General features: G+C 38.7%; 1 protein-coding gene across 7 annotated transcripts in view; it reads left to right on the top strand.

Annotated features, from left to right (window-relative positions):
* Positions 1-20,657, top strand: part of MYO18A (myosin XVIIIA) — a 2,129,602-nt gene that overhangs the window by 1,791,371 nt on the left and 317,574 nt on the right. For all 7 annotated transcript variants that reach the window (XM_044054445.1, XM_044054444.1, XM_044054446.1 and 4 more), the window contains one exon: positions 12,766-12,849. In XM_044054445.1, coding sequence (XP_043910380.1) covers positions 12,766-12,849 — 84 coding nt within the window. The remainder of the gene's footprint in view (positions 1-12,765; positions 12,850-20,657) is intronic.

Genomic DNA, 20,657 nt, shown 5'->3' with positions numbered 1-20,657 from the left:
TCAGAACAAGGCCAAGGATTTTACTCCAGATTATTCCTTGTTCCAAGAAAAGAAAATCAATGGAGGCCTATTCTCGACCTGTCCGCACTGAATACTTACCTCATTGTGCCAAAATTCAAGATGCTGACCCTACAGCAACTTCTTCCCATGCTGGGCAAGGAGTCTTGGCTGGTGACTCTAGATCTCAAGGAGGCATACCTGCATGTCCCTATTCGACAAAGTTGCAGAAGACACCTCAGATTTCTTGCAGGATCAGAGCATTATCAATTCTCAGCATTGCCCTTTGGCTTATCTACTGCCCAGAGTATTCACGAAATGCCTGGCATCACTAATTGCACACTGCAGACTTCAGGGATTCAAATCTACCCATATCTGGACGACTGCCTTATACAAGCGGACAACAAGAAAAATTTGATAAAGGACTTGGACTATGCCATCCACCTATTACAGGCCTTGGGATACACAGTCAACATCCAAAAATCAAGACTTGTTCCATCCCAAAGGATAACCTTTTTGGGTGCAGATCTAGACACAACCACCCAAATGGCCTTTCTCACAGAAGAAAAACAAAAACAACTTCCGGATTACTTCATGAATCTGACAAGACAAACTCAGCTAACTGCAAGGAAAATCCTGCAGGCCCTGGGTTACATGGCATCCTGCATAATTCTGATTCCACAAGCCAGGCTGCATATGAGAAAATTACAGTGGTACCTAAGGAGTGTATGGTCTCAGCACAGTCACAGTTTGGAAACTTTGATACCAATCATTCCTTGCCTTCAAAAGGAATTCCTGTGGTGGGCTCAAGCCTGCCAGTCCAACAGAGGGTTGCTTTCAACAAACCAAAAACAAAACAAACCATCACCACGGACGCTTCAGACAGAGGATGGGGAGCACACATGGAGAGCAAATGTATCCAAGGCCTATGGTCTCAAGGGCAGCTGCGCATGCACATAAACCAAAAGGAAATGCTGGCAGTGATACACGCAATCGAGGCCTTCAAACCTTTCCTCCATCAAGGCCACCTGTTAATAAGGACAGACAACACCACAGTCATGTGGTACATAAACAAGCAAGGAGGCACGCATTCCTACCCTCTATGCAGGCTGACCATGAATCTATGGGAACTATGTTTGAAACTCAATATCCAACTACAGTCCCAGTTTGTACCAGGGAAAGAAAATGCACTGGCAGACAGCTTAAGCAGAACTACCATGGATGCACACGAATGGATGCTGCACCCAGACATCTTTCTACTCATAACACAAGCATGGGGAAAGCCTGAGATAGATCTGTTCGCCTCGCCCCACAATCATCAACTGAAGACATTCTGCTCAAGGACATACCACCCACAAGCTTGGAGGGTGGACTCTCTCTTTCAGCTGGAAAGCTCTAAAAGTTTATGCCTTCCCACCTCTCCCATTAATGTCCAAGGTTTTACTGAAGATCAGGGCAGAACAGCCAAGAGTGATTCTAATAGCTCCAGACTGGCCAAGGCAGCACTGGTACCCACTATTGAGGAGCATGTCACAGACGAAACCATGGCCTCTCCCCCTATGGCCTCTTCTTCTGACGCAGAACAATTTCAAGATCATGCATCCCAACTTGAAAACATTGCAGCTAACTGCCTGGAGAATTCCATAAACCCCCCTCAAAATAACTTATCACAGAGAGTAAAGGACATTATTATGGAAGCTCGTCGGCCTTCCACAAGGAAGACATACTCAGCAAAATGGGAAAGATTTCTCATTTCGAACACAACAAAAGGCTTAGATGTGACAGTGGCGAGCATGGCACATATTCTGGAATACTTAGCAGAATTGTTCCACAATGGCCTGTCCTATTCTTCCATTAAGATTCATGCCTCAGCAATTTCAGCAGAATACAATGGTGATCCACCTATCTTCTCGCATCCTCTCCTCAGACAATTTCTGAGAGGAATCAAAAACATCAATCCTCCAAGGAAACCCCCTTTACCTACTTGGGATCTCAACTTTGTGCTGGAGAAACTAACACTTCCTCCCTTTGAACCAGCAGCATTGACGGATCTACAGTTTCTGTCTTGGAAAACTGCATTCCTTCTGGCCATAACTTCAGCAAGAAGAGTATCTGAGTTACAAGCTTTAATGGCAGTACAGCCATTTCTTATCTTCCATCAGGACAGAGTTTCATTGAGAACCATTCCTACTTTTATGCCAAAGGTGGTATCTAGGGTATCCCTGAACCAAGCTATTCACTTGCCTACATTCTTCCCAAATCCACAAAATAAAGGGGAAAAACTTCTACACACTCTGGATATACACAGACAACTACGCTACTACTTGGACAGAACTAAAAGTTGCAGAAAGACTGACGAACTCCTTGTAGCATATGCTGCTGGGGTACAAGGAAAAGCAATTTCCAAACAGACAATTTCAAAGTGGATAGGAAATTGCATTCGATTTTGTTACTCCTTTCATGGAAAGACAGTTCCTGCAAACATTAGGCCTCATTCCACGAGGGCCACAGCCACCACTACAGCCTTCCTAAGAGGGGTGGCTACCAAGGACATTTTAGAAGCTGCTACATGGAGCTCCATGCATACATTTGCCAAACATTACAATTTACCTTTATACTCCAGATCCAGAGCAGGTTTTGCTACAGCAGTCCTGCAGGGTATCTTAACTACACCATCCTTTTCTTAGTACCTCCTCCCCAGATTGGCTATGGTATTCTACCCATATGTTATGACTGCAGATGCATCCTTGAAGGACATAGTACAGTTTTGTACCTACCATAAATGTAGATGTCCGATAGGTATGCATCTGCAGTCAGGTTTACCCTCCCTCCTTCCCCTCTGTGGTATTCCTAGGGTGCTTACCCCTCCATTAGCTAGCTGGGGGATCTATTATGGTGTATGTGTTTGTATATATATATATATATATATATATATATATATATATATATATGTATATATTTTGGAAAATGTTTGGAATTTATTGCATTCCTCCAAATTTGGCCTTCCTAGAGGGCACCTGGCATCTGGGGCAAGAAACACTGAGGAAAATGGCGTCGGCTGATGGTTTTATACCCCAGACGCTCTGACGTCGGGGAAAGTGCGACATCAGCCGAGGCCAGACCCAGACTTTGGAATCCGGCCGACCGAAGGGCTGCCTGAGGCAGGACAACCCATATGTTATGACTGCAGATGCATACCTATCGGACATCTACATTTATGGTAGGTACAAAACTGTACTATCCTTTTCCTCCTCTGCTATTAACAGTTCCAATCCCCCAAATAATACTTCACACATCAGGTACATTCTGTTAAAGCAATTTTTTCAGAAGGGAAGTTTACATCTGAAGCTATCAAAGATACTGGTTCCTTTTCAATGAAATCTAAATTTGTTTATGCAAAAACTGGTTCATGTATACTTTGAATTGGCAGCCTCAGCAGCACTAGAGTTTTTTTTTTCCTTCAAAATGTTTTCTGTTGGCCATCACCTTGACTAGAAGAATTTTAGGTTATGATATGCAGAGAACATCTTACATGGTCTTCCACAAAGATAGTGACCCTTAGAACGATCTCTCATTTATGCCTAAAGTGGTCTCAGATTTTGCATTTCGCCAGGGATATCCATCTTCCAGTTTTTTCCTACACTCCCAAAACAAGGAAAAGTAAACGTTCTGCTCATATTGGATGTACAAGGACAGCGCAGGGCTACATTTTTTATGACAACCAGTTCTTTGTATTCTTCATGCCTGCTAAAAAAAATTCTGTTTCTGAACAACACAAGACACTCTGAATGGCAGTTTGATACTGCCTTTTGTGTGACCTCCTTGTCATTACAGGCCCAGATTATAGCACAATCTAAAAGAACAGTTTCTACTGACAGCCTTTTTTGGTACACTACAGTATGTATGACTTAACAACCTGGACCCCCTGGTCATGCCTTTTTTACTCACTAGGATCTGGACAGTCAGTCCAGCAGCCTGGCAGACTTTGCCACTTCAGTCCTATAGGACCAATGCACTGTCCCACCCTAAGTATGTGTCCAGCTCAGGTACTGCTTTAGCAGTTTTCCTCATGTAATGATTCATACCACAGCACTGAGCCTTACAATGAATGCAGAAAATGTGTGCCAGCATAGTTGCAAGAAATGCCGATGGTAGATGAAAATCACTAATGCAGTATTGGCTTCTTTCCTCCATTCACTTCTCTAGGTCTGTGTAAGATCCTTCCCTTCGCCCCCTTTTCTGCTTTTGCCTACTGTAGACTTTATAGCGAGAATTCTATTTTCTTTTTTGGGTCAGCCATTTTTTCTGCATTTCAAGCTTTTTCTGAAGGTGGCCCATATTTTCTGGCTGACTTGTGTTGTACAAGCTCATTTGCTGGTGTCCACCCACATAGCCACCCTCAAAAACTGTGTGTGTGCACGCATTTGTGTGTGCATGTCTGTATGTATGTATGTATGTATATGTGTATATATATATATATATATATAAACATTTAATTTCATTTAAAAAAATAAAAATGGCATGGGTGCCTTTCCCCTTTATACTGAAAATCCTACTGACAGAGTGCCGCCCTGTGTTGGCAGAACCTCTGGAAGTTGTACCAGATGGTTGGACATAGAGCAGGAGAGAGATCTTACTCAAAGATCTCTAGTAATAAGAATGTTCACACTACTATACTTCTGTTTGGCTGTATAATCTTTACAGGAATCTGTATGTACTTTCAAAATCATTAGATTACACATTTGTACTGTAATATAAGAGGAAGGCACTAACATCACCTGAAAAAGTTTTCTATTCATAGGTTGATAGCAGATAATCAGTTGTTAGACCATTTTCAGTTATGCCACAAGACATAGTTTCCTCCTGCTTCAATGTGGGACACTGAAGATATGCCCAGGGGAATTTGTGAATGCCCATCCAGTTGTCTCAGTTATTCCTGAATGTAGCTGGGGTACTGCTTTACTTAATATGTAGGGGTAGGTTATTCCTTAGATGGGGAATATGCTGGTATCAGGACGCAGCTTGCCAGCATGTCCTGTTGTGTGTATTTGCAGAACCATTACGTCTATGAATACTTTGTTAGGTCTAGGAGGGTGGGATCTTTCATGGCCTAAAATGCCAAAAATAGATCACTGCATAGGAGTCCACAAGAAACAAATTAGAGATAGCGAGAGCCTAATTTTTCTGGATAACTATGGGATTTCAGCCCTGTGACTTTGTTTAGAAACCTTTGAGATCTCTCCTGTTGAGTGATGTATTTCAGTAGGTACAACATTACCAACTGGTAATGCATTTGATGATGGAACAACATTGCCTGCATGGGGTACAGTATCATGGGGAATGGTATCAAATGCCTTGAGCAAGTCCATGTATGTTGTGCATTGCATGCTCATTATCGACTGCTTCAGTTACACTTTTGAAGAAGTCTACAAAGCCAAACTGATGTTGGTTTGGGACTAAGAGATTATTGTTGTCTAGATTGTTGAGATCAGCAGTGTTAATCTCCATTGCTTTACAAACAAGTCTGGTTAGATTGATGTGTCTATAAATGCCAAGACCAGCAATTACACTTTCTTATGTAGAGACATCGCAGAGGCTGGTTTCTAGGTTTCAGGAACAAAGCCCATTGCAAGACTCATGAAAGAGGTTTAAGAGGGGTTCTACTAGGCCATACTCTCTGTTGCTTATGGAAGTCATAGTCATGGCTTAGATAGGTCTGTTAGGGCTTGTTTCAAACTGATCTTAATGTGGTCAGGGACTGAGTCAGCAGGGGCCCAGTTGTGGTGGTTGATGAGGTGAAATTCACACTAAATTTGTAAGCTAGAATAGCAGCTGTTTCTTTGGGATCAGAATGAATGGTATCCTTGTGAATCAATTCAGAACAGCGATAGGTGTTGTTTCTTAATGTAGTTAAAGAAGGATTTTTAATTTCTTTTGGTATCGGTGTCCATTCTGAGTTCATAATCAGCTCTATGTTTTCCAACTACTGACTTAAATTATTTGCTAACATGTTTGAGTGCCCTATTAAGATGGTGAGTATGCGGCTTCCTTTTAGAACTTTTCACTTCCTTTTGTTGCAGAATTTATTTACGTGAGAATTGTGCTATTAGAGATTGTTTTTAAATTTCCCTACATATTTGGTGTGGATCAGTACTGCTTTCCTCCATCCAGCTGTTTAGGTGAGAGTATAACTCAGAGGTAAAGACCTTGGCTGTATTTACAAGGTCAGTATTTGTTCAGATGCAGTGGAAATTATTTAAATCTCTAAGTAGCCGCAAGAGATTTGCTTTTGAGGAATCCTTGAGTAACAAGATATTTGTTTGGGGAATACCTTCAGCATGTAAGTGAAAATCACCAATCTGTAGTCTTGATTTAAAAATGTAGGATAATACCGTGGAGCTAAGCTGCTCAAGGTTGTTTGCATTTGCATAGTCAAGGAAGTGCTGGGTGTGCTTTCCATTTGTAGTGTAAGAGAGCAAATTTATTATGAGGTAACTTAAATCACCTAGAATTAATGTATTTCAGCATATGGGAATATCTGCTATGGTGATAAGATAGCTATCGTAATCAGTGGGAGACATGGAGAGGAGATCTGTAACAGGCTACAAGGTGGTATTCCATTTTGGTTATGGTGACTTGGATCCCCAAAATTGGGGTCATGAAGAATCTGTTTTGATGGGAGATTATCTGACAAATTCTAACTCTCCCCTGCAGTTACTTGTATGTTGTTTGAATGCATGATGGACATTAAATCCTAAATCAAAGAACAGAGGAGGTGTTTTCACTGCACCGAACGTCTGCTGTTACTAGATGTATAAGTTTTGAGCTCAATTTGCAGAAGAGCCACAATCTCGAGCATCTTTCTGTGTAGACATGAAGACTTCAGTAGAGCCATGCTGAACTGGAATTAGCTAGTTGGAAATTTTGAGTAGGTGTACTCTGTCTAAAAGTGGTACTCATTTGGGAAAACAAGTGTTGTAGCCAGAATACAAAAGTCCTGGTAAGAATGGTTAAGGCCGTCCTTGGCAACGCAGGATGGCCTGTCAGCTGTCTTGTCCCAAGCAGACATATACTGGATCCTCCAGAATGACACCGGCTAGTAAGCCAGTTATTGAAATCATTTATCTTGTCTTTGAATTTTGGTATCATTCTAACTTGATAGCAGGATACCACTTAAAACTGTGTCTTTCCTGCCTGTGTCACATGCATAGTAAGGTCGATTGCTAATTATGTTTACCTGATGCATATACTGAAGCAGCATGACTTTAGTTGAATGAAAAAAAAAATAAATATATATATATATATATATATATATATACACACATGTGTGTGTGTGTGTATGTATGTATTATATATATATTTATGTGTGTATATATATATATATATATATATATATATATAAAATATACACACACACACACACACACATATATATATGTATGTTTGTGTGAATGAAAATGCCTTTCTGGTCCATTGTTAGAAAAACTAAAAGTTAGAGATATATTTCCTTTTATTTGGACCCACATATACATTTGTTCATTGTTTAGAAGTTCTCAAATCTGTGAAGTCTTAAAATGCATAACTGACACTTTTAACAAAGAAACAATTATCAGCTGGAGTCATTTCACAGCTTGCAGTGAAAATCCTCCAGCTTGTGCTTGCTGTGCTCTGGCTGTCTAATGCTAAAGAAAAAAGATATATGTGGGGAGATTGAAACCGTCTTGATTTACAGACTTAATAACCTGGAGTTATGTTGCAGAAAATTAATATATGAACTGCCTTTGTGTTTATGTGTGTGACAGATTGGTAGGGAGGTCCAGAAGTGAACCACCTCTTTGTAACTGTGTTTAATAGCCTTTTCTACAATGATAATTAGGCCACAGTTTGACCCCACTTACTTTCAGGGTCATGAGCACCAGTCAAGAAGGAAACTTATGAAGAGTTATGGCAGTCAGGTCTCTTCAAAGCTCCTGCTGTGACGGTAGAAAGCTTGTTACTAACAAGGAGGTTTTGCAGCATTATGTGCACATATTCTGTTGCTTTCCATTTTCTGCAGCCCGTGGGTCCACACTGAATATAAAGTTGGAGTGCATTTAAAGGATAAAGGGAATTGACAACTTGTTATCCATTAATAAAAGCTGTGTAAATGGGTAATGTTTATAGGAGTGTTGCCAGTAATTCTTTATAACCGTGTCCTTTTAACTCTAACTATGTAGTAAATAAAAACATAATTTAGAAGGGGCTGTGCAGGCCTGTGGTTATGTCAGGCAAGAGTCAAAAACAGTTAACAGAAAAGCTTGCTTTCTGTAATTGATAATTGTCATTTTTCTTTTTTTGAGGGGATTACAGTACTACAGTAACTCTTGAGAGTATAGTTTAAGCAGATTCATGGCTGAATCTTACATTAGACAGTAAACACTAGCCTTGTATGTTGTTTTCTGTATTGTATTGTGTACATAATCTGTTTTTACCCATTCCTTTTTCATCATTTTAATTATATTGAATGTGGTTGGGAAAGGAAACATTTAAATGGGTACATTTTAAAAGAATTAATTAAATTGTTTCTGAGACCCTATGTGGCTGCAGAACTGGTCTCACACATTACGAGGATGTAAAATGCAGTGCACAGGACAAGTTACCCTAGCAATTAAAAATCTTGATTTAGTTTTACTGGTAGTGCAGAGAAGATGAAAGCTATTAGAAATGATGCAGGCACACATTACTTTTTAAAATGTTTTATCTGAATTTCTGTTTTGCTTGCTGTTCCCTCTACATACCTTAGGAAAAGGCTTTATTGGGCACTTTTGCAGGAGTTGACCAATGAGGGATGTGATGGTAAGATGAAAAGTTTCAAACACATGTTGGGTCCAATAATGTTTTTAGTTGAAATTTGTCACACACCCCCCCCCCCCCGTCTTAGTTTACTAAAGTGTTTATATAATGTCTTCTGCCTTGTAAATGTCATGAAGAAGGATGCAGAGTTGCTAAAATTGTCCTGGTCTTATTACTAAAGACATAGTCCTCTCTGCTCCAGGTTAAATACATCCTGTCAAGTCAGGATTGTTTGACATATAGTTTAAATCAGAGAGTTCCACAGCACAAAACACTTTTTAACTAATAGTTGTTGCCTTCCAGATTAGTGGAAATTAACAAGTATTTGGTAGGTATGGAATGCACTTGTTTATAATGCAGTACCCTTCATTGCCCTATTTCTTGCCAAAGAGTCCCTCTTCTAGCCTTGTCTCTTTCCTATTCCCTTTCTGAATGTGCATGTTATTGCTTTCTCTGGTTCTTCTGGGTCACTTCAGTTCTGAGAATTAGGCGTCCATATGTCGTGTGTACCTTACACCTTGTATGAAGGACATACATCTGGCATACGATGCCTGGAAGGTGTAAAGGCTCTGGTATACTGGTTAGATGTTAGGTTATCCTTAGCAGGATATCTCAAGAGTAAAGAATACTGTAATAGTGAGAAGTAGAACATCAGTTGTTATGGTAAGATCTTACAGAACTGTACTTACCACAGTTTTTCAAAGTGGAAAATGTTTAAGATAGTAACATAAATATAATATTTATGCATATTGTTATTTAAAAAAAAAACATTTACAATTTGATGGTAGCTAGACATCTGCTATTATTGCAGAGTTTTCCATAATTATTTACCCTTTTGTTTTATGTCATGAAATACATGAAATAGTATATAAACTCTTCTACACCAGTAGCATAATTGATGGTCACCACTTGACAGTCTGTAAATAAACTTTACACTCGAGACATTTAGTTTTCTACGTAAATCATTCAGTGAATATGATGATTTAAGACTGATACTGTCAACTGTTTAGTGTGTAATAGTAATGTGCACTTTCTGTAAAGTGCATTTCATCCTGTACTGTTTGTAAATATGCCTGGATCCAGTTAACCGCTGTCCCCCTCCCTTAAGACCTAGGTGGGAAACAGTATTATGGAAGTACTGCTTTAGGTACTTGCTTATTATCACAACCAGATTTCCAGCAGGAGAAACAGCTCTTTTCCGAGCTGTACTCCTGGAGGAAAATGAAAATGTAGTCGCAGAAACTTTATCCAAGAAAAGTAGAAACGCAGAAAGATGTGGTAAAAAAGTCTGCTGAAAGAAATAATTATAGCATCTGTCAGGCTCTTGTACCTTTTTATCACATTACCCTTTCTTTGCACCTGTGTTCCGCAGAAACAGACAAACTTTGCGTTTAATGTACAGAACTAGTCCCACATGTACTGACATGTCTGGAATTATCGTAAGGGCCAAAACTATTTCCAAATCACTGCAGGTATACAGTTCTTTCAAAAACGTTATGTGACACCACATTATAACTGACAGAAGTGGCCATGGGCAAGCATGTAATGCAAAGTGTTTATGTACTACAGCAGCGCCAAGTTAGAAGAAAAGGTAGAATTTCAGAAAACCTTGACTGTTGCTAACATTTATCAGCTGCCGTTTCAGGAAGCCATAAAATTCACATTCTACATACATAACACTGAATCGTACTTTTGCCTGTTATCAGACCATTTTGCAAGTATATATCCACGTTTTTAAACCGTTATCAAGCAGTGTGGCGCATTCATGACATGAAAAGTTGACAAATGTAAACCCCAAACATACAAGGTTGTCACTGTTTCAGATGCCCAGAAATATAATCCACCCTTTTAAATGTCCACATCTGGACTTCTTTAAGAAAATGGTACATTTTGGAGGACAAGCACTTTCTTTTTCGGCAGACCTACTTTTACATATATTATTGATCAGGGATATACTTACATCAAGAAACATCTAGTACAGAAGTATACCCTGTATTCAAAAAGTGCATGTATAATTCAGCATTCATAACAATCATTTTACATGCATATTTTCCCTGCTGTTGTCATGCAGAAGAAACTGCAGAATGCTTCCTTTTCTGGCAGGACTCTACTTAGCCAAAAGGTTAATGATATTTTCTTGGGCATTTAGAAGAGAGGGTGCCTGATATTCTGTGGACATATTTCCATTCCATCAATGGAAATGGATGCTAGAGGAGGAGGGAGAGGGATACACATCACAGAATTGCTTGAAGAAATTGTTGCTGGATGTTGTATCCCCAGATTAACTAGACATTCAAAACAAAGTAAAATGCGTTAGCTAAAAGGCTTTTGAAGATCTGGGGGGATAAGAATGTTATGACAGATATCTGTATAATAATTTATACCAGGAAGCCAAGAATTATGCATTTTCTAATACAGACACTGAGACATTAGATTGTACTTATCTCACCATCAGGACCGGCCTTTGGTCAACTGGTGCCCTAGACAAAAGGGCTCCATAGCTCCCCCACCACCATCCAGTGACCCCATCCTGGTCTACCTACACCATCCAGATTACTGTGTTCTTCCTTTTTCTCACAGTTTGTCTTACTCTTCAATTTTTCCCATATTCATTCAACATATTTTAAAGAAACCATTTCTTTACTACAAAATAAACAAACAAATAAGTACTGAAAAAACTGCCTTGCTACAGCAGCGCCCTAGGCAGCAGCCTAGTTGGCTTATGCCCAAGGCCAGTTGTGGTCATCATGTGTGCTTAATGTTGAAGTTAAGTACTGCGTTAGTGTTTCATTTAATACTGCAACAAGAAATTTACAGTGCTGTAATCATTAACTTAACAGAGAAGGAATAGGAGCATGGATACTGATTCCATCCCTTGTGAAATGTAAATTGTTGTCTGCCTGCCATTAATGTACCCTTAATATCCCTTTGTATAAAGGCAGAATTATTTTATGAGTCTTCTCCTTGTATCCTCAAAAGGCAGGTTATCAGATACAAAGTCATTAGTCACAAATATTTGATTGAAATGCACAGTTAAGATTAATATGGCAAATAAATAGTACTAATGTAAGCTGAGAAATATAGTAAAAGCTTTCTCTCTAGTTCTTTAAGTAACTGCTGTATTGCATCTGTTTGGGTTCAGTCCAGGTAACACAAAATCTGTGTTCTCTGCTGCCTGTAATGATGGGCTTCTGGATTGTTCATCATCTCTGCTCGTGTGGTACTCAGTCATGTGGCCTAAATAGCTGTCATAGTGCCTGGTTTTAGAACAAACATTTTCTGTAATAATACATAAATGGGCAATCTTTCAGCAATCCTCATTTTTAGTTTTTGAGAAAGATCCTTTTTTTTAAATTAAGATGCAAAGTTTCCAGGGGGACACTGGTAGACACTTTGTTTGAAGGTACCTGGGCAAAAGGCTCATCTTTAGTTCCCTTGTTTTCACTTCTTATTATTTCTGCTTAGAGCAGCTACCAGCAGCAGTATGCTAGACCATTGCAATGGGGTCATACAGGTATGTAGTGGAATTCAATGGTTTACTGGGCTTGACTGATCTGCAAAAAAAGTGTCTTGACAGGAGATATATATACATACATACATACATACATACGTATACACACACACACACACACACACACACACACATATATATGTATAGGCACACAGATTGCATATATAAGCACACCACTGTATAAGTGTATTGTATACATGATTTCAAAAAAAAGAAAGAAAGAAGCATAGTTCTTGCTTTTATTAGTATAATACATCACTTAAAACACTTTCTTTTTCTGGATGCTATCATTTGTGACCCAGTGAGTGTGTCTGAGTGGCCGAGGTAACTTGAAACATCAGCAGTGTGTATTTATTGTAGTTTGGTACATACGATAATTTATCCAAATATAACATATTTTGCCTTTTTCTCTTTTCCCCTCCTAGTCATCCAGAGACCTGACTCAGATCAGTGACTTGCAGGCACAGCTGGAAGAAGTCAACAAGGAGAAGCAAGAAATTCAAGAAAAGGTACCATGGCTGGTGGGGACAGGGAGAGCAGCTCTATCATTCAGCAGTATTAAGTCTCTCAGAACCCAGTCACTGTCTTTTTGTTTTTTGTTTTCATTCCTGTGAGGGGAGATGTATAGCCCTGGTACTTGCTACCCAGGACTGCTTTGTTTTTTTTTTAAACCATTATCTTTATTATAATGATCCATTCTTAACAGAGCATACAGAATTAAACAGCCAATAAAGAAACCAAGCTATTTAAACAAAAGTCAGAGATGTGAATTGTCAACATCATCCTAATTAAAATAGCAGTCATAATAACAATAATTATCATGACATCTTCAGTGACATTCAGATATACTAGCACAGGTATCAAAGTGGAAAATGATCCATGCATCTCTTGAGCCCGGGCCTGCCATAATGCCTGAATGGTAGCTACTGGTGTACTGTTTAAAGCTGCATGTGCCCTTGTACATGCCTTTTCAGCAGCTCATGTTGCACAGCTTCTGGGAAATTTAGTTGTCTGTGATATCAACAGCATGGGTTCAAAACCAAGCTTGGGAAGCTGGAGGGAAATTTCGATTGGTGGAAGGAAACAAAAGGAATGACTTTTCCATGGCTGTTTCTTTTCAAGTAGAGAGGAGAGAAAAGGAGTACTGTAGTACCTTATGACCTTTTCAGTGGAGACTGGAGAAAGGATGTGCATCGAGAGGGAGGAGTTATTACAGCCTGATACTCAACTAGCAGTGGAGAGACAGAAACCTGCATGTGTCCTTACTGTATGCATTTCATGTCTGGATTTTTGAGTTTTCTAGGGGAGAAAACATTTATGACCTTGGCAAGCTGAGGAAAAGGATTTGTGCAAATATTACACCTTGGGCTGAATTATGTAGTGTCATTGGTGGGCACTTGAGGACAGACCCCTTTGGATATGGCGTTTGTGTCTTGCCATTGGCCATGGTACAATAATAAAATAATTTAAACCTTTTCTACAAAAGCATTTTTGTGTTTGTTTTTTTTTTTTTTTCTTGCCTACTGCTGTAGCTGAAACATACTTGCAGTGTTTGAATGAGTTATCACTGTTTACCATTGCTGAACAGCAGTGTGCAAACTAAATACTTGGCGAGTTCAACATATGTGCAACAACAGCATTTCAGTATTGGTAGGAGGCAGTCTGACAAGTGTAGCCTTGCAAAATGACAGATTCTAAAATAGTATGACAGCTCAGGTGAGACCTGCAAGTAAAAACTCTGTCCCTCATGTATGATTTAGGATTTAGTTGTCAGGAAGCCTGACCAATTTAAACTGCTCATTAATGACTATAGCCAGAGGGCAGAGCTGTTGAAGCAACCACCTGCATTTGTTCAGTAGAGCTTTTCATTGCTGCAGGCCTATGGAAGCGCACTTCTGGGTAAAGGATAACTGAAAAGAAAAGGAAGGGTAAAAATGTTTATTGTAATTTAATTATCATTTTTGTCGCCTCACAGTTAGACGTTGCCCGTTCGATTCTCAGTTAGAGCGTCTTCTGTGTGGCGACATGCGTGAATGGGCGTTCCTTCGATGAAGGTTGTGCGTTAAGCCCGGCAAGCCAGCACGTAAAACTCTACTGCCAATCATTAGCGGACCGGAGTTCCGCTGTGGCAACCCCTAACTGGGAAAAACCGAAAGATACAAGCAATTGTTTATTGTTTATTACATTTGAGGACATCCAACTAAGACATCACATTTTTAGCAGAGTCCCAGGGAGGATACTGCAGTTAAAAGATAAAATGATGGTATAGTACCATTTACAAAAACGAACACTGAAAAGTCAGTAGGTTGCACAAATACTTGGATAACCGATGATGTAAACTGATACTAAATTAACTATCTACACTGCATAATTTACAGGTTTTATACTCACAACATTTACAAATTCTACATTGAGATCTAGAGGATAGCCATGGGGGGGGGGGTGAATGTCAGTCACCACTGCTCCTAGGTCATTGAGGAGTCAGAATTGACTTGATTGTGGCAAAAACCCGTAGTTCTATAGATGAAACTGAGGACATTACATAGAAGTACAGATTTCAGAAGGCTGAAATGTTTGGAAAAGTTACATAAATAATATAATACCACAGTGATGGACCAATTACATTAGCTGATCTTTTTTTACTGAGGACTTGAAGCTGTTCCTTTTAGAGGCATACATAAGGTGCTGTGCTGCACAGTTTAGAAATATTGAGAGGCAGCCTTGACATATGAATCTGCTTTTGCATTTGGAATATCAGCTTATCTGCCCACAAATGCCTACAATTCACAAGGGGAGTTACCACCATTTGATAGTTGCAGAGAAGAAAAGGCAGCTAACATAGTGCATAGTTTGTAGGCAAAAGATAACTGAATTACAGATGGTTAAAGATTGAACTCAAGTCATTAAGTGTTCATCAGAGACAAGTAATGCTACAGTCTACCACGGTTGCCATCAGCAAACCTAGGTATTCTGTTACATATTTGTTCTGTTTTGTGTTGCAGCAGAACTGCCAGTCATTGATGTGAATAGACATACTGCAACAGTGAAGCATGAACTAAGTAGAAAATGATTTATATCACATTTGTGTCCAAATATGCTGATAATTTTTTTTTTGGGGGGGGGGGGTAAAATTGCACAAAAATATCTTTGTTTTCTTTAGAAATAAGCAAGACCCAGTTGTAGTAAACTCTTAACACGTAGGCTCAATTTTTTTATTAATGGTTTTTAATAAAGGAAATTAAATTGCAGGTTAAATAATAAAATTAAGAAAAGAAGCTATAGTTGTTCCCTTGAGACCAATTTAGGTTTGAATTATCAGCTGGGTTCCTCATTAATTTCTTAGATCCTGACAAATTTTGGACATCACAGAGTCCCATAGTTTAAACCTAGACCAGGCTACCTGGTTGTAGGAACCAGAGGGGAGAGTATATACTCTGTATTTCCAGTCTGTTTATCACAGTATTGGAGGTGTGGGGGCTTTACAGAGAAGACTGATTTGACAAATTTTGGAATTGTAATGCTCTAACCGAGCTTTAAGTGTTAAATTCAGGAGATTCTTTACAGTAGAGTAGCAAAGGTGAGATGAAGGGGGCAACTGTCCTAGGAGCAAAGTGTTAGGAAGTGTGATCAACAGCATTCTTTAATCTTTTTTTTTCTGTACCAAAATGCCAGTACAGAAAGCCACTTCAGTTTAGTGTTTCTTGTAATAATCCAGTATTAGCTTGCTGCAATTTAAACAAAGCAGAAGTTCTTTTTTTTTTTTCCTCTTCACATGAAGAAGGTAATGGTGTGGATTTGGCTGCTGTAGGAATCCAGTTGTCACAAAAGTACAGTTCGGATTTCAGCAACAAAAGCTAAAGCCTTTTTAGCTCTTATCTTGAAGAGCTTGAGGTGGTGAATTTGTACAAAGCCATTTTGGTAAAAAAACACCAATCGTCTTTCTACAAAGCCAAATTCCTTTTTTTGAAGAGCTGAGGATTTGAGTTATTCCTTCAGGGATCGGCACCGGGTGTTAGATGAGCCTGTTACAGCTCTGATTCTTAATACTTTCTGTCAAGGTAGTATTGCTTTAACCCTGTCTCTGGCTGTTTGGAAAGCAGGATATCTCAGGATGGACTAAACAAGAGACTGTTCAGCTGGCATTAATACTAATGTGGAAAGAAAAGGTGATCAATAGAAAGTGGAAGGCATCTTATAATCCTCGTTCAAAGATCTTATAGAAGTTACAGGAAAACTATATCATGTTGAGCTATCACTTTGCAGTAAGGTAGCAGAAGTAAGGCTTACTAACGGATGACTTTTCTGGTTTTAGAATACTTAGACTGTGTGGGTGAAGGGAAAGACCTTGTGAGATTGTTCTGAAGTTATTCCTTTCTTTTTATCGGAAGTGCTTGGAATGCTGTTGCCACACACTGTTTATTTTACAGGTTACCCGTTATTTTATGATGAAAATTTTCATTCATTTAAAAAATGTTTGATTTTGTAATCCCTTTTTTTATATTCTTAAATAAATGCGCTAATAATCATAAGTGTTGTGACAAAGAAGTTTTTTGTAGGAGTATTTATTTACATTTTGCTGACTCTGTTAACCTTACAGTGCAGTACCCATTTTTACATGGAGCCAGAGAAAGAATTTTAAAAGTAAAAGTAATTAAAAGTACTTTTTGTAATGCACTGTTTGGTAGTATTACAGTTTTATGACTATTTGAATAACACCTTGATATTTCAGTCATATGACACTGATTCCCTCAAAAGGACTCTTGGTGTACAATTCAGTACAACACACAGACTGCAACATACAGAGACTATGCTATTTCTACACAATGCATGGCATTAGGCTAATGTTTTAATGCCTATGCCTTCCTTTTAAAAGTGTTCCTGCAGAAAAATGTTGGTGCTATCAACAGTAAACACTTTGTAAACAGAGTACAATGGAAAGGGTAGTTAGTTCTGTAGTGTAGCTGCAGAAGTACATGAACAGAAAGGAATAAACTTTGGGAGAGTCTGCATACAAGCAAGAAGGAAGGCATCAGCAATCACATTTTAAAGACAGATTTAAATTTAATTGGGGAGTCAAGTCAGATGCAAGGTTGTTCAAGTCTGACACAGAGAAGTGAAATTTGTAACTCAGATGGTACATTATTTGAGTTTAGTGCAAATAAATGGCAGGGGAGCCTTGTCAGCAATTTTCAGAATAGGCTTGTGTATCTTGAGCATGTACTGGTTGAAAGATCTAGAAAATCTGTTCATCTTGTGCTGAGTTATTGGGCCTGCAAAGCCTGGATGAAGATTTTTTTAAGTATTTTTTGCATAAGTAGTGTAGTTGAGTGTACTTTAGCTTGGCTTGTGGTCCTTCTGATTTCAGTTTCTGCAGTGTTTGCACAGTCCTGTGTGGAAGAGGGTGTCTTGAGCCACATTAATCTAATCCATCCAGTTTATTGAAGATGAGTTTATTAAATTTCCTTACTGCTGATGTACAGTGTCATAGTTTTGGTTGCAGTATAGGTTCTACCACTGATTGTTTGGCAGCAGGTGCCCCAAGCCCCTTGTTAACTTCTGTGACTGCACACACCGCATAATCTGTAAGTCTGCGATCACTGCTGGTTTTTGTCCCAGAATACCTCAGTCTAGCTTCTCAGTGGGGCTTTGATGGTGTCTTTTTTCCGTGGTAGTATATTTTACATAAAAGTCTTGGTAGTATCTTTAAAAAACAAATCTCTGTCTTTTTCTCAGTCATCAGTAGCTTGTGCATAGACCATTTTTATGGCACTGAATCCATGTTGAAGCCTGACAGTGTATCAGCACTACATGAGCAGTGAATAAGTGTGGACAGTTGAATTTTGTAGTAGCTGTACTCCTGTGTACTGATGTGTATTATCTATGAAAACTGGAAATAGCAGATGCCTGAGGATAGGGCCATAAGGCATTCATAAGAGCAGCATATATTTTGGTTGAGAGAGAGGTTTGTCATACTAAAGTGTCTGCTATTTCAGAGACTTAACATCAGAACCGATGAGCGCATAATAGCTGTATCCAAACATCGCCCAGTCTCAGTAGCTGAAAGATGTGATCCAATAAATCAGTGGGCTTTGAAATGTCAAGAAAGATGCATCTGCTTGTTTCGGCATAGTAATGTATTTATAAACATTACTAGTGGTGTGGCCAGGTCTAACTCCATGTTCTTTTTTAATAAGCAAGTTGTGTTCAGATAGGTAATTTTCCAGGTGTAGGTGAGCAATCCTTTTAAGTGCATTCACCATTGGACTAAGGATATATGTTTGTGATTGTCAATGTTCTGGGATCTCCACCCTTGTGGAGTGGAATTATTTAGCTTATTTCCGTGTGTGTGCCTTCTTCTCAAGAGTCCTAACTCCACCCAAATACAGTGAATAGGATCTGTAAGTTTATCCACCTCTCATCTAGGCTAAAACTTCACTGCACTACCATTCAGAAGGACAAGAGGTTACCTATTACTGCATGTTCCACCCTTTTGTTTTTCACCGTGACATTTAGACTTCAGTATAACAACCGTTAACTCTCAAGAAGGAAAACTCTCAGTAAAATGACAATACTTTCATGTTTCATAGACTTCCATTTACCCTCTTATTAGGTGAAAAAATCTTCTAAAAAGTCACAATTCTCTCCAAACAGAACTTTGAATGTTTAACAGAATATCCCATCTTCAGGAATAAAAGCTTTGTAAAAAACGTAAAAATATACAGATGGAACTGTTTTAGGATTGTAGGCTATTTTCATCATCCTACTTGCAATCTTCTCATGTTCCACAAAGTAGCAGCTTGAACTATTTGAGAATATCTAACTTATCATTTTTTTGTTTCCATAACAGTACTCTTCAGTGAATAATTTAACCTCTGATTGTGCTGCTGTCCCTTAGTTCTGTACTGCTTGTGAAACACAAAATGGGAATCATCTTACTATTTAAAAAAAAAAAAAAAAGTTTCCATTTCATAAATTTAAAATGCTGATTGTACCTACAGACTCAAAACTGTAAATCTCTTCTACCATGAACTCTCTGTATAAAAACTACTAGTATAAAACTGCAAACTGTGTTGCACTTCTTTAATCTGTACATCTTGTGCCTGGTTGATGACTGGAAATGGTTCAAGGACAAGACCACCTACCACTTATCAAAGTAAGACGTATATAATTTTGAGAGTTAAGTAAGTGAGTCATCTTTATTATTATTATTTTATTATTATTATTATTATTATTATTACTACTACTACTATTAGTATTATTACTATCATTATTATTATTATTATGTACTTAAAAGTAATTTTAGTTGGAAGTCTATTCCGGGAACCTGCGGCAAGTTTGTTGAAGGCTTTTTCACAAGTAGCTAAGAAAAATTGAGACACATGTAATTTAACACTTATTGTATATAACAAATAAGATTACATAGTAATAGTAATATTTTACCACAGAATTATGTGGTTTTATGCTGAATTCTGCCATTTTTGATTGTAATTTTCGACATCATTCCATGGCTGACAGTGTCCCCAGAATAAGCTAGCTAACATGCTTGTTTGCTTGCAGAAGACAGGTATCCAGTAAAGGGTTATCTCCAATACTATATTTTGCCCTAGTGATATCAATCATTATCGTCTTATGAGCACTATTTATATTTCATAAGAGAACTTTGCTTTATGGAACTCAAAACCTCAGAGCCTTGATTGAGTCATAAAAGCTTCTGTCTTTTTTCTGTATTTGTTAATTGAGTAGGTGCTCTGGTCTGTGTGCCGATCCTTTTTAGGCAGGATCTGGGCCACAATGGCAAAGAACAGTGCGTTGTAGTAAATAGAAATGTGATTATATGAAGCACAGTGAAGTAAATATACGGAGCAATGGTTACAGCAGGAACTGTGAATTGGCAACAGTCTTTTGTTTTGTTTTTTTTTCTCTTTCTCTTGGAAGCCTTTACTCTAGTGATTCTAGCAAAATGAAATGTCATCATAAAAGGGACAGACCCTAAACAAGCTAACTGTGAAGGATTCTGCAGGCAGAGAGCCATAAAGCCTTAGCAAACCTGTTAGCCACATGAAGGCCTGAGGTTCCCACCCCAGTGTGATTCAGGCTTATCTGCTGTCTCCTCTGGATCTTTTGACTGTTTCTCTTTTAAAGTCTTTCCAATCTCAGTGAATATTCTGATTATAGCTGGGTGCTGCTTCCCAGTCATGCTGACCACAAGGGAATGTGCCCTTCTTTGGATTTTACATCCTGTTCATACATGAACCTGTAGATGTGAAGTTGTTCAATCTCGCTGTTCCTTCTTGACTGATGGGTTCGGAGCCGATCC

The sequence above is a fragment of the Protopterus annectens genome, chromosome 13.part0 (assembly GCF_019279795.1).
Source record: "Protopterus annectens isolate FY-2018-M chromosome 13.part0, PAN1.0, whole genome shotgun sequence".
In the NCBI taxonomy this organism is placed as follows: Eukaryota; Metazoa; Chordata; order Ceratodontiformes; family Protopteridae; genus Protopterus; species Protopterus annectens.
This window is presented reverse-complemented; position numbering and strand designations above follow the sequence as displayed.